A 13,294-nucleotide genomic window follows, 5' to 3' on the forward strand; every position below is an offset into this window, starting at 1 on the left:
TGTCATTACTTATGAACAGGAAAATGTACAGGCTAACATCTCTGGCTTTGGATTTGTAAAGCATTACTTTTCCAGTTGTGTTTAGCTGCTCTGTTACTCACATTTTGAGTCTAATTTTCTATTGTAATAACAGTGGCTTATTACTAGTTATAGCGCTCTTCTTACAGAGTGTTCATTCTAGCACCATGCATCTTACAAAGGGGGAGTCGTTCTCTGCTGTGGTGCTTCTAGCAACGTGTGGTCTGTGTTTCAACATGAATATGAGGACCGAACCTGTGCTAGAGCGACACCCCAGGCAGGGAAAAGGAACTGCATGGATTTTGAAAGGTGCAGGGTGCTAGAACTATTACTACAGTAAAGAAAAAAAGCTCTGGGTCATTCTCAACAACACTATCTAATGTTCATTCTAGCACCAGCTATCTTTGAAAACCCATGCCGTTCCTGTTTCCTGCCTGGGGTGTCGCTGTCTGCTGTGGTGTTTCTAGCACAGGTCTGGGTTGCATATCAGTGCTGATATACAGACCACACTGTTTTAGAAGCACTAAGCAGACATTAAAGGCCCCCATACACTATGCGATTTTGGGACGATTTCATCCGATTTCGGCACTTTGTGCCGATAATCGGATGAAATCGGCCCAAAATCGTAGGTATGTGACATTTGATCCGATCCGATGCGCGGTCCCGTGCGCATCGGACCGTATCAGGGAGGTCGGACGGTCTGTACATACGATCACGTCCGACCTCCCTGTATGCATATGCCTGCCACCTGACAGGCATATGCATACAGACACCGGGGGAGTAGTGGGGGCGGCCAGCGGTGGTGGGGGCGGCCAGCGGCAGCAGTGGTGGGGGCGGGCAGCGGCGGTGGGGACGGGTGGTGTGTGCGGTGAGCGCAGTGTACTTACACATAGCAGCAGCGGCGGGGACGGTACGCGCAGTGGCGGCTATTATATTTTTAAAATACTTGTCAAATGACCGGCCGCTCTCTGATTGGCCGGAGAGCTCTCAGCCAATCAGAGAGCGGCCGGTCATTTGACAAGTATTTTAAAAATATAATAGCCACCACTGCGCTGCCCGCCCCCACCACCGCTGCCCGTCCCCACTACTGCCGCTGCCCGCCCCCACTACTGCTCACCGCCCTGCAGCTCCCCGGGTTTTTTTTTACATGGGATAAATCGCATGCGATTTATCCCATGTACAAATGGCACATCAAGTGCCAAATTGTATGTGAGCCTCCCGGGGAGCTGCCGGGCGGCTCGCAGGTAAATTGGGTCCGACTTGTCCCTAGGACAAGTCGGCCTAATGTATGGGGGCCTTAACACCTCAGGCAGGGAAGAGAAACTGCATGGGTTTTCAAAGATAGCGGGTTCTAGAATTAACACTACACTATCAACTATCTAGATATCATTGGCTGTACATCACCAAGCTGGGTAATATATATATTAAATGACTGAAGGGGTTATCCATAACTAAACCGGTATGGTATAACTCACAGACCATGTCTAGATCGACACTGTTCCCAATAATAGCCCGCGTGAAATGGAAATTTTTAAACCATAACTTTTTTTTACAATCTGGAAAAATTTACCTCAACTTTTGTGTTAAGCACAAAAGCAAACACACACACACACACACACACACACACACACACACACACCATAGATTAGCTCTCTCGCTCCCATATAATATGGAATTAGGGCACTCGCCAATCAGCAGTAAATAAATTTCCTTTTTATTGCTTCACATTAAACCATAGTTAAGCAGACGTTTCGGACCTTACCAGGCCCTTAATCACGGCATCTGAATCCCACAAAAAGTGGATATATGATATATGGTTTGACAGCTCTCCTAGGGAGTGATTCAGTTGTTTTGTGGGAGCTCAAATGTAATGTGTATCCATTGGAGCAACTCATTTGGTCCCCACCGTGGGGTGCACAAGTACTGATTTAGGCACCAAAACTTCTTATTTATGGCACATTTCTGATTGGCCCCTCGGGAGGCGGCGTCCGAAAACATGCACTATTGCGGCTATAAGCACCTATACAGAGCAACAATCGAATCGCTCAATCGGAAGCCCGATGGAAATAGCCGCTGATGTAAACAATTGAATCTCCAATTTGGTGTCTTTGTGAGACCATATTTTTTTCTATTTACTGAATTCTGAATGTGCCCTAATACTGTTCTTTACTCTGTAATATATCTGCATGATGCTGGAGGAATGTATATCTAGTACTGTCTGTTGCTCTGAAAGAGGCCTGTCCATATGTAAATTATATAAGGGATGTATACAGGTTTGGTCCTTTTTTTTTTTTTTTACATGAATAGATAAAATATTGATTAAAATATTGCTTTATAGCAGACTCTACTCTGTGTCCAAGTTATCTTACAAAAGTTTATTGCAGTAAATTTAAGATTACCTTGACACTAATTTATATGTGCAGTATTGGGCTACCTCAATCCATCCAAAAGCTGTATCATTATGCATCTATATCATTAGTGCAGGCTTGGATTTTCCTTGATGGATGTGCGTGGTTTCTAACAGCGTGCAGCAGAGAATGCGTCGTGCTCTGAAATTCAGTCATTTGCTTATTTGTTCTAAAAGGAAAAACTTCCAAAATAACCCTTAATTAGAGGTGGCAGTAAAAGAAGATTTGTTCTTTTACAGAACAAGTATATATTCAGGCTTCAGCCGTGAAGTTTTTATTAAAGTGTCTATAAACGAAGCGATTAACTCTTTTTTTTTTTTTTTTTGTACTAGATTGATATGATATGCACGGTAGCTCTAATGGTGCACTTGTGCAATCGGATGCGCAAGGACATCGCAATGAGATGTCCCACTGCATCTTATGGTGCCCAAGTGCTTTTTTTTTCAGCACCAGATGTCGCATGGTAGAGGGCTGGCGGCAGGCGTAGCAGAGCAGGTGGCAGGAGGGCTGGTGTGTGGCTGTAGTCAGTGGCAGGCGGCAGAAAAAAAAACATTTAAAAAGACTGGGCACCACTTTAATTGGCTAAGAAAGCTCTCAGCCAATCAGAGGCCTCACATTCAGATGGCTGCTGATTGGCTGAGAGATCTCCTTCTCAGCCAATCAGAAGGCTGCTCAGTCTTTTGACATGTATTTTTTTTTTTTTTTTTATAAAATATGCATACAATCAGTCAATTTTATCGAACAGATGTGGTGGAAATCGAATGATTGTATACAATATCTCATAAGTGGAATACTCTGCTTTATTACTGACTCTTTTATTAAAGGGGAAATCTTCATTTTTTTTCTTCTTTAATTTGAAAGGTAAGGTATTTTTCTGTGATCAATAGTGAAAACCTTTCAGTGTTCATATATTATAATGGTTTTAACACATCTATAAATGGTTTCACGATTCCATGGCCATGGTCTATATTATGTAATTGTCAACATGGTGAATGTTGACCTGCATGCTCCATGCTATCCTGTCGTTGACACTTTGCTGGGAAGAAGATAGCCATGAATTGTTACCTTCATTATCAAATTGGTGCCTTTTTGATGAGTGTATAAATGAGTTGTGCCCTTCTCTATCTGTTTCAAAGACTGTACTAGCTGGCTGCTGCTGTATTCTATACATATGTCCTGATAATGTATATAGTGTTATTCCAGAAGATTAGTCTAGTGCAGGAGTCCTTTAAATATTTTGGGACCCCATTAGACAATAAAAATAATTACGGGACCCCAGCAAGTTACCGCAGAAGGTCATCACATCACATGTATAGTCATGGCAGTATTGTGGAGGCATAAAATGATGTGATAATTCTAAAATAACAGATTTTTCAGACTCAATAAGGGGTATTCAATAGCGCAGCGAGGGGGTTAAACAGCGAGGATTGCTGAAAACCAGCGATCCTCGCTGTTAAACCCCCGCGCCGGCCGCTCGCTCTATTCAACGTACTGGGGAAATCCTCGCCGTCACAGGACGGCGAGAATTCCCCAAAACAGCGAGACCCGCGGCTGCTGCAGAAAACTCGCAGTTTTTAGCCGCGGGTCTCGCTGCTTCTGGAGCCGCATCCGCCAATTCCCCCTCGCTCAAAAAACGGAGCGAGGGGGAATTGGCGGATGCGGAGGCTGTGTTGAATGCTGTCAGGGTGAGTGGTGACAGCAAGCAGGAAGACCTGCTCGCTGTCACCACTCGCAAACAGCATTGAATACCTGCCTTTGAATCACTGACTGCGTGTAAAAAAAATCATCAGCCTGATGGTCAGCAACATGGAGTTGCGACCCCATGCTGAGAAGGTCGGGACCCACTTTGGGTTCAGGACCCAAAGTTTGAGAACCACTGGTCTAGTGGCATATGTCAGTGTAGTGATAATTCTATGTTTTATGGTTTACCCTAGCAAAATACAAACGATGGACAGAAATTCTTATATAAAAGTTTTTTTTTTATTTTAATCGCCAAAAACATGAAAAAGAAGACCTCCATACTTAAGCTTTAGAAAATGATAGAACAAAAGTTTCCTGTCCTTTGTTACAAATAATGGAATATTTTCCCCTAAATGCACAACCTGAAATGTGTGTTCCTAATACTGACTGCTATGTTTATGATAATTGCATGCAAATAGTTTTACAGTGTTCAATCTAGAATATATTTGTGGCTTTGCGTTGTGCTGGGAAGCTTTACCATATGGTGAGATCACCAACTTTCAGGTTCATAGGATATGTCCTCAGTCTGAGGATGATCAGATGGGGAGAGGGAGTCTGCTAAACAAGTGAAGCATAACTCTTGGCAAATGACGTTCCTCTTTAGAAATTATTATTATTATTATTATTATTTGTTTGCTGATGGTGCTACAGAGCAGTGGCTAGTGTGCTTTATTCAGTTTTTTCTTTAAAACACTATATTTTAATGTACAATACATATCTCCTTAAGCAATTAAAGTGAAACCCACAATTTTTAAATGGGGAAATTCTTATTTTCCTTAGTGTTCATCGAAGAAATCTTTTTATTACAAGATGTAACTCGCACCTTTAGTGTGTATAGTAAATCACATTGAGTTCCCTTGAACGGTATGAAAGCATTGTTATAGCATTTATTGTTATATGGCTTTTGTCACTTTTCATCTTAGAACCCTACTCTTTACACAGTAATCCTATAAAATAAAAGGCTAATGGTGTTCCTCATCTATGGAAGAAGTCACGTTTTTCGCAAGCTGGCATCCACTAGATGGCGCTGAATGGTTTTTCTTTTAAGCACAGCCGCCGCCGTTGACACATTACTGTTGTGTTGGTCTGTCATTTTTATGGCTAGTAACTAGTATTTTTAAATGTATGACCAAATGAACATGGTGTATATCCCAGGTCTTCAACCTGTGGCCCTCCAGATGTCGTGGAACTGCATGTCCCAGCATGCTGTGACAGTTTTGGCATGCTCTTATAGGAAACAAATGTGGCAATGCATGTTGGAACATGCAGTTTCATAACATCTGGAGGGCCACAGGTTGAAGACCCAGGATGTATATAGTTCTGCACGTGACTTGATTTGTGAATTGTTCTGTGAGGTTGGCAGGGTGGTTCTTATGTACTATTTGATTTTGTCTACAATTAGTGTATTGTCTTTTTATGTTTTCTAAAATTGGTTCAAGTCCCTTCAATTCTGTGCACGGATTAGCAAATCTTACTATCATTTTTATGGTAAATGGTTTATCTTCAAATCTATTGTACAGTATGTAATCCTTGTATGATGTATGAAGCAGTGATAAGGGAGGTGAAGTGATAACGTGCCTGGTACTTTGTGTTCGGCCAATCGGCTCCTGACTATTAAGTTACAGGCTGGTTTTAAAAAGTACCAGGTACTTTATCACTGCTCCTCACTTATCACTGCTTCATACATCTACCCCTGAGTTTTAACACATGTAGAGAGATGTATGTTGTTTAGGTGTCAAAGTATTCTGTTACTGAAGCTATTTAGTATTAAGTATCAAATATACAAATAATATGCTAAATAGCTTTTTTTTTTTTTTTCTTTCTTTCCAGGGTCGACATGTCAAAACAGGCCAACTTGCAGCTATTAAAGTCATGGATGTTACAGAGGTAAGTCTTTTCCTGTCTGCTCTCCCAGTATTTTCAAGCATAGCCGTTTTTTGTCACTGTAATTTCTTGGTGAACCTGGCCCATATCATTGTTCTATTTAGAATGCTTTCCAATGTATTGTAAGTTAAATAAACTTTTGTCTATGGTTTATAAGGTGTCACAAGGGTTCTGAAGTGTTACAAATTATGGGCCATTCTGTAAAAAATATCCCTTTTTTATATGACGCTTTGATACAAAATCAAACAAACAAAAACTTCTAGGTGTGCATCTTTTCAAAACTCGTAGAATTCTCAGGTAAAATTGCAGGTGTTTTTTACAATTTTATTTTTATAGACCTTTTTCGTCCCCAAAAAAGGTGAAAAGGCATGGGCGAAATATGACAAATCAACCAGGCAAAAATGCTCACAACTAAATACAATAGGGTCGAAATAGTCAATCCTGTGTTTTTTGCCTAGCCAAAAAAGGACTTAGGGGATATTCAATGTTGAGTCATGACTGTCGGGCTGTCCCGACAGCCATGACCATGTTCCGTTCAGTTTTTCCTGTCGAGGAAGACGGCATTGAATAGGGCCCCGCAGCCATATCCCCTGTAGGGAATGGCTGCGGGAGATTGAATATCCCCCTAAATATCCAAAATGAAGTATTTTTACCTAAAATAAATAAAGAAATAAAAAAGCCTAGTTAAGCACCTTGATATTACATCCATCTTTTTTTTTTTTTTACTTTTATTTTCTTCTTAACGAAAAAATGGATATGTTAAAACTGCCAGAATGTGACAGTGGAAGGGTCCTTATTAATGGTTAATGTATTCTGCGCATAGCATCTATTCATGGCAGACAGAGGGTCATGGGCATGGCCAGCCTTTTCTAAGTGCTAGGCATGTCCCAGACACTGACAAAATAGGGAGACGTGGTTCGCAATTGTGGCGTTCCCTTCAAATCCACGTCCCCTTTTTGAGTTTTAACACTGTTAGGAAGCATGCATTATGCTTTTAGTAAACTAGATTTTCCACCTTTAATTCTCCCTGAATAGCACACTACTCAATGTGTAAAGCTCTGTACACATGGGGTGACTAAGCACACATCGCTGGCTGGACCGGGCCGTACACACATAGTGATGTGTATAGGGGCGATCTGTGCTAATCCAATGTTTATTATGCACATGCAGGCAATCTGACTACATGTGCTTAATATGTGCAATCCACTTTAGAATTGTATCTTGTTATACTTCTTACTAATGTAAGATAATCTGCCACTTGATGGTTGATAAAAGAAAGTATAAAAAAAAAAAAAAATGACCAGTGAAATGTGAGCAAAGTAGAAAAAAAAAAAAGAATTTTTTTACTGGCACCCAACTGAACTAGCCAGATGGTACCAGAAGCTGTATCCTTAAGGGGCATAAACACAGGGCGATATTAGCCTCTTTTCTAAGTGATCTGACTAGATTGCTTACAAATTAAGCACGGAATGCTTCATATGTATACCCCCATAGCGATGGCGATGCACGGTCCTGCACGTCACTATCAACGGCTTAGGTTCAGTTATATGATGGTGCACAGTTGTGCTCCTTAATGTCCTTAGTTGTGCTTCTGAGTGCTTAAGCACTCTGGGGTGCTGCAAGGCTTTTGCAGGGGTGCCTCAGATTGGCGGCCCCCCTGGAATGCCTAGTTGTTATTCTAGTCCACATTGACATTGCAGCACAGATGGTGTGCGCGTGGGGGGTTTGTTAACTATGCGCAGCAGTGTGCATCATAAATGATATTCAGCATACTTGCTAAGGGGTAGATTCAATTTGATGTAGAAACTGCCCTCTTGCCGAAAAGACAGCAGTTTTCAACATGAATGGATCGGAAGGGGTCCCGTCCTATTCAGTGCTTGCTGTTTATTTTCAGCAGGTCAGAATGTTCCGACCTGCTGAAAATTAAGTGGTTTGGCAGAATAACCGCAAATCCACCTGCTCTTGACGGAAACACAGCCAAAACCGAAAGGTATTGCCCATGTGTCTGGCAATCTCAATCCAACATGAAAAAATGTTGGATTAAGGCAGGGAGGACGGCGTCGTGTGAGCAGCGACAGTTTACACGGCGACATCCTCCTGACCGCTGCCTCCTGTACCCACCCGCTGCGCTCACCTGTCCCACTACCAGGCGAGAGCAGCTCACCCGGCTCTGGCCTCCTCCCAGGCGATCCTGCCTCCTCCCATCTCTGCGTCCTCACATCAGCCAGGTGAGCTTCAATCAGGGGTCAAATCAGACATCAGGATTTGGCCGCTGCATTAAATAATGGATGCCGGATCCATTCCGTCAAAAGAATTTCAGAATGGATTTGACATCCATTGAATAAACCCCTAAGAGATTTGTTTTTTTGTTTGTTTTTTTAAAGATATCACTCAGAAGGGTCAAACTGAGCAATATCTTTTAAAAAGTAATCTAGTGTGTATGGGGCTTTAGGCATACATTTTACTAAAGCTTCTAAAAATTAAGAGGTGATGTTGCACATCATATTATGTCTATCGTGTCTATTGATAATGGGCAGCCTCACCTTCTTTATTTTTAGAAACATTAGTAAATGTACCCATCATTCCACAGAGGAAATAATGCCTGCAATTGGGAAGGAAGCGGGTAATGATTGTATATGCTATATAAGAAACTGTTAATAAATAAATATTAGAGATTGAGCTGGGAGCTACACTATGCATTCAAAAGTGATTGGACATGGACAGCAAGTAGATCAAGATTTTATTGACTTCAGTACTTTGCATTAATCACTGCACATGGTGTATTAATGTACTCCCTTCTGTGCAAACTGTCCACAAGTTCCTGTACAATAGCAAGCGGTATGTTTTTTGCTGTTCCGCCTTAAGTACATCAACCAACTGTGACACTGAAGAAGGTAGAGTTGCCTAGAATGCTTCCATCACTCCAAGTCGTCCCAGGGGTTCTCAGTGATCTTTAGATCTGGACACTGAGCTGGCCAGTCCATCCAGGTTACTGAATTTTCTGTATACCAGTCCAGCCACGAAACATGACCGGTGGCATTGCCATCCTGATAAAAACATTTGTCGTTTCGGTAGAATTGACAAAATGTTAAGAGCATAGTTATCAAGTTAATGCGATCATGCACTACAACTAGTTAACCGATGCCAAAACCGTCCCATAGCATAATGTGGCTACTTCCATGCTTTACTGTATCTACTGTACACACTTGACATTGGACATTCTCTTGGCAATCACCAAACCTATAAATGTTAATTTGATCTGAAACATGTAAATCATGATTAGTCACTCCATAATGTTCGTTGACATTGTTCCACTGTACAGTTCTTGCATTCTTTATACCAGTAGTGGCCAAACCTGTCCTCAAGATCAGGCAACCTGTGAAATCTATCGTACGAATGAATGCAGCAGGTTTGTAAATGTCACAGTTGGTTATGACTACAGCTGTGCACCAGCTGGTGATTTGTTAAACGTGGACCATTGGTAGATCTTGAGGACCAGTTCGACCACCCCTGCTTTACACCATTGTAAGCAATGGTACTGCATTCTTCTTTGTGATTTAGAGGATTATGAGCAGCAGCTTGCCCATCATACCCATAAATTGCATGGGTATACCTGTGAAGTACACATTATTGTCCATTTGGACCTCATGTAAAATGGTATACATTGGACTAACCCTGTTCTTATGCTGCTCCCTGGGTTGCAGTTTTAAGGGTTTTCCAGGACGAGGCGCATTACAGCAAGGACTGTTGTTCTTCCATGCACTAATGACAAAAGACACAGTTGATTTAGGGATCTTCCTAAACTTTTCATTCTGTTTGGCCCTCACTAACAATGTCCTCCTGCATGTACAGGTGAGGGATAATGGAGGAAATCATTAATGACACGAAGGAGAGCTCATTGTTGATGTTCATTTCGTTCAGTGTTATGGTCTAGTGTGTAAGCACCTTTTTAGTGGGTGTAGACAAGTAGTGTATGGGAGCTGAGAAATGGGCTGGTAATTTGAGATAGTCTTGGCTGTCTGTATTCTGGACCATATGTACTAAGCCTTCAAAAGTAATTAAACCACCAACCAACCAGCTTCTACAGTTACTGTCATTTTTCAAACTATGCTCCTAACATGGCAGATTGGCTGTTTTTTTTTTTTTTTATCACTCTCCCTTTTATCACTTTTCAAGGTTGGTACATCAGGTGCTCTCTGTGGTGTACAGTTTTTTCAGCATAATAGGGCCTATACACATGGCGACTGTGCTTGCGATTTATTGCAGGTATATCCCCAGGGGAGCTCGGAGTGGGCAGGGGGGTCCCTGCAGCACTGGACAGTAAATCAGAGGGGTCCGTGCGACGGCTGGGAACTACGTAGTGCTATTTGCCAGGCGGCAGCACGGGAAGCGCTGTTGCATTTGAAAACACTGGCCAGATGCTGATTGGCTGAATCTCAGCCAATCAGTGCCCGGGCAGTGGTTCAAATTCAGCAGCACTTCCCGCGCCGCCACCCAGCAAATAGCGCTCTTTAGTTCCCAGCCGCCGCACGGATACCGCTGACTTACTGCCCAGCGCTGCGGGGTCCCCCGCTGCCCGCGCCGCACGGACCCCGTCTCCCAGCCGCTGCTGCCCGGACCCTGCTGCTCCTCATAGGTGTGTGATAGCGGTGCTTTGCCGCTGTCGCACACCTATGGATCGGTCAAATACATTGTGGGTGCTTTAAAATCACCCGCGATGTGCTGCTGATGGGTCCGATCCGACAGATTGAGCCTGCAGCAGGTTCAATCTGTAGGATCCGACCTGATGCGCATGGGACCACGCATGGGGTTGGATGAGGTGCCAAACACATCTGATTTGGGATGATGTCTTGGCCGGATCCGTGTGGATCTGGCAAAATCGTCCCAAATCAGACAAGTGTATGGGCACCTTCAACCCCTTCCGAGGTAATCCTTAACTGTATCCAGGCTATGCCTCAGTGCCCAGACTGGCAAACCGGGAAAATTCTCAGGATTGCAGCTGGTAAGCACCGGGCAGCGCCGCTGAGCTGATGGCTGAAGTCCGCTTTAGCGCTGCTTGGGTTGCCGGGGGCAGGGCTGGTTTGCCAGGGGGCAGGGCAAGACAGCAGTTGACATGCCGGGACACAGTGGTGTTTTATTTTTTAGGTAATACTCCCCCTAAAAAACTCGGTTGGGAGCACAACCTTAAAAAAAAAAAAAAAAAAACCACTGAAGGGGTTAAGATATCAGACACTAAAGGCCCCCATACATTTGTCCTACTTGTCCTAAGTTTTCAAAAAAAAAAATATTCAGGAATTCTGGCGCTATCTAGAGATTGTGCAGCTAAGGAACCGATGCAGTGGGTGTTTGTCAATCACCAATAAAGGAAACAGTATAGAGAAAAAAACACACGGTAACCTTTAGCGCTAGCTCTAGTCACATATATAGGAGGAGACCATACAATTATGATGGAATATAATACATAACTTAATGAGAATAAGGTCGCTGTAGCTTCATAAATCCCAGATGAAGTAACACTTTCCCCAAATTTGAAAAAGATCATCTCCAAATCTCCCACAAATGTTTTTTTTTTTTTTTGGAGAAACAACAACTTGGTGTAGTAAGTTTTAACACATGGATCGATATTTATTTTATATGATACACTCACAAGTGTGCAGAAGATAAAAAGCACATCAATAAATCCTCAAGGCCTAAATCAGCTGGGCTATTCCTTAATGATTCAGCATCCACAAATTGATCACGAATCTGAAATCATAACTCTCCACACCATCCAAATGTTACCATTGGATGTGCCACAGCAAAGACAAAACGACACAATTGGTGCAGTATGTCATACAAGTCACAATGTATTTTATTAAAAAGATGCACTTACTGTCTCTCACCCCAAGATGTTAAAGAGGTTACTGGAGTCCAGGCGCCGGCACAAGGATCCCACAGCACAGTGAATGGGGTCGCAAAGCAGTAAATCCAAGGTGGACAGTCCTCACACACTTAACGCGTTTCCGACTATTGATTTGCTTTTTATCTTCTGCACACTTGTGAGTGTATCATATAAAATAAATATCGCTCCATGTGTTAAAACTATCTACTTGTCCTAAGGACAAGCCGGACATGATTTCCCCTGCAGCTCCCCGGGAGGGAGACACCGGATTAGGTAGTTGATGTGCCAAGTTTTGTATATGATACATCGCATACAATGTATCATAAGCAACTCCCAGGGAGCTGCAAGGTGGAGGGAGCAGGGGGGCGGCAGACATCAAGCTGGCGGGGGACGCTGCTAGTAGGGCAGAGGCAGCGGGCAGGGGACGCTGCGGGGGACAGTGACACAGAGTTGCTTAGAAAATAGCACAAAATCGCTCAGTGTGTATGCCCCTTAAGATATCAGACATACATATATATATATAGATATATATATCTGTCCTTATTCACCATTATAGTCTGCTGCATGGTTAGCCTTATTAATGCTGACATATGTTTCCTCCTTCAATGGCAAAGGAAAAGTTATGTTTTTATTTTGCTGCTGTTCTTCCTCCCCCAGCTGGTGTATTTCCTTGACCTTATTTTCCTGCCTGTGTCATTCAGTGGATACTCACAGGAAAGGAGGTAGCGTGTTGGCCTGTGTTGTCAGGTGTTTACATAGTACATATTATGTTTATAAATGCCTGAAATCACTGTTTGCTTTTAGTCACATTTCCTGTGTCCTGCAAGCTTCAATAAGGTTGATGATGATGTTGAATGAGTTGTTTCAGTTGTTATTTTGTTTTGTTTTTGGGCTGCATTATTGGGCTAGTGTTTGGCATGTTGTGGAGGATAGTTTCCCTGTCTTGTTTGAGTGCGCAGTGAGGTAACTAGTCTTCAATAAGAAACAAATTATCCCTATTGTTCAAAGGGAAATTTTACATTCCAACAATTTTTAGGTCTAACCTTGCAGATTTTCACTGGTTTAGTATTGCTTATTGCTCATATTCTTGAACAGGCCTGACCAACCTGTGACCCTTCAGCTGTTGTGGAACTACAAGTCTCACAATGCCTTGTCTCCGTTTTCTATTAGGGAATGCTAAAACTGTGACAAGGCATGCTGTGATGTGTAGTTTCACAACAGCTGTAGGGATAGAGGGTGACCTGATTAAGAACAAACTCCATATAGTTAGAATGTTAAAACATTTATGTTTTAACCCAGTATTTCTTCTACGATCCCCATGGCAGCCTTAACACTGGGATATTCCCATCCCCCATAGATTTCA

General features: G+C 42.6%; 1 protein-coding gene across 4 annotated transcripts in view; it reads left to right on the plus strand.

Annotated features, from left to right (window-relative positions):
• Positions 1-13,294, plus strand: part of MAP4K4 (mitogen-activated protein kinase kinase kinase kinase 4) — a 177,680-nt gene that overhangs the window by 67,953 nt on the left and 96,433 nt on the right. For all 4 annotated transcript variants that reach the window (XM_083174380.1, XM_083174381.1, XM_083174382.1 and 1 more), the window contains exon 3: positions 5,997-6,053. In XM_083174380.1, the coding sequence (XP_083030506.1) occupies positions 5,997-6,053 (57 nt within the window). The remainder of the gene's footprint in view (positions 1-5,996; positions 6,054-13,294) is intronic.

Source organism: Crinia signifera, chromosome 2 (assembly GCF_055691185.1).
Source record: "Crinia signifera chromosome 2, ASM5569118v1, whole genome shotgun sequence".
In the NCBI taxonomy this organism is placed as follows: domain Eukaryota; kingdom Metazoa; phylum Chordata; class Amphibia; order Anura; family Myobatrachidae; genus Crinia; species Crinia signifera.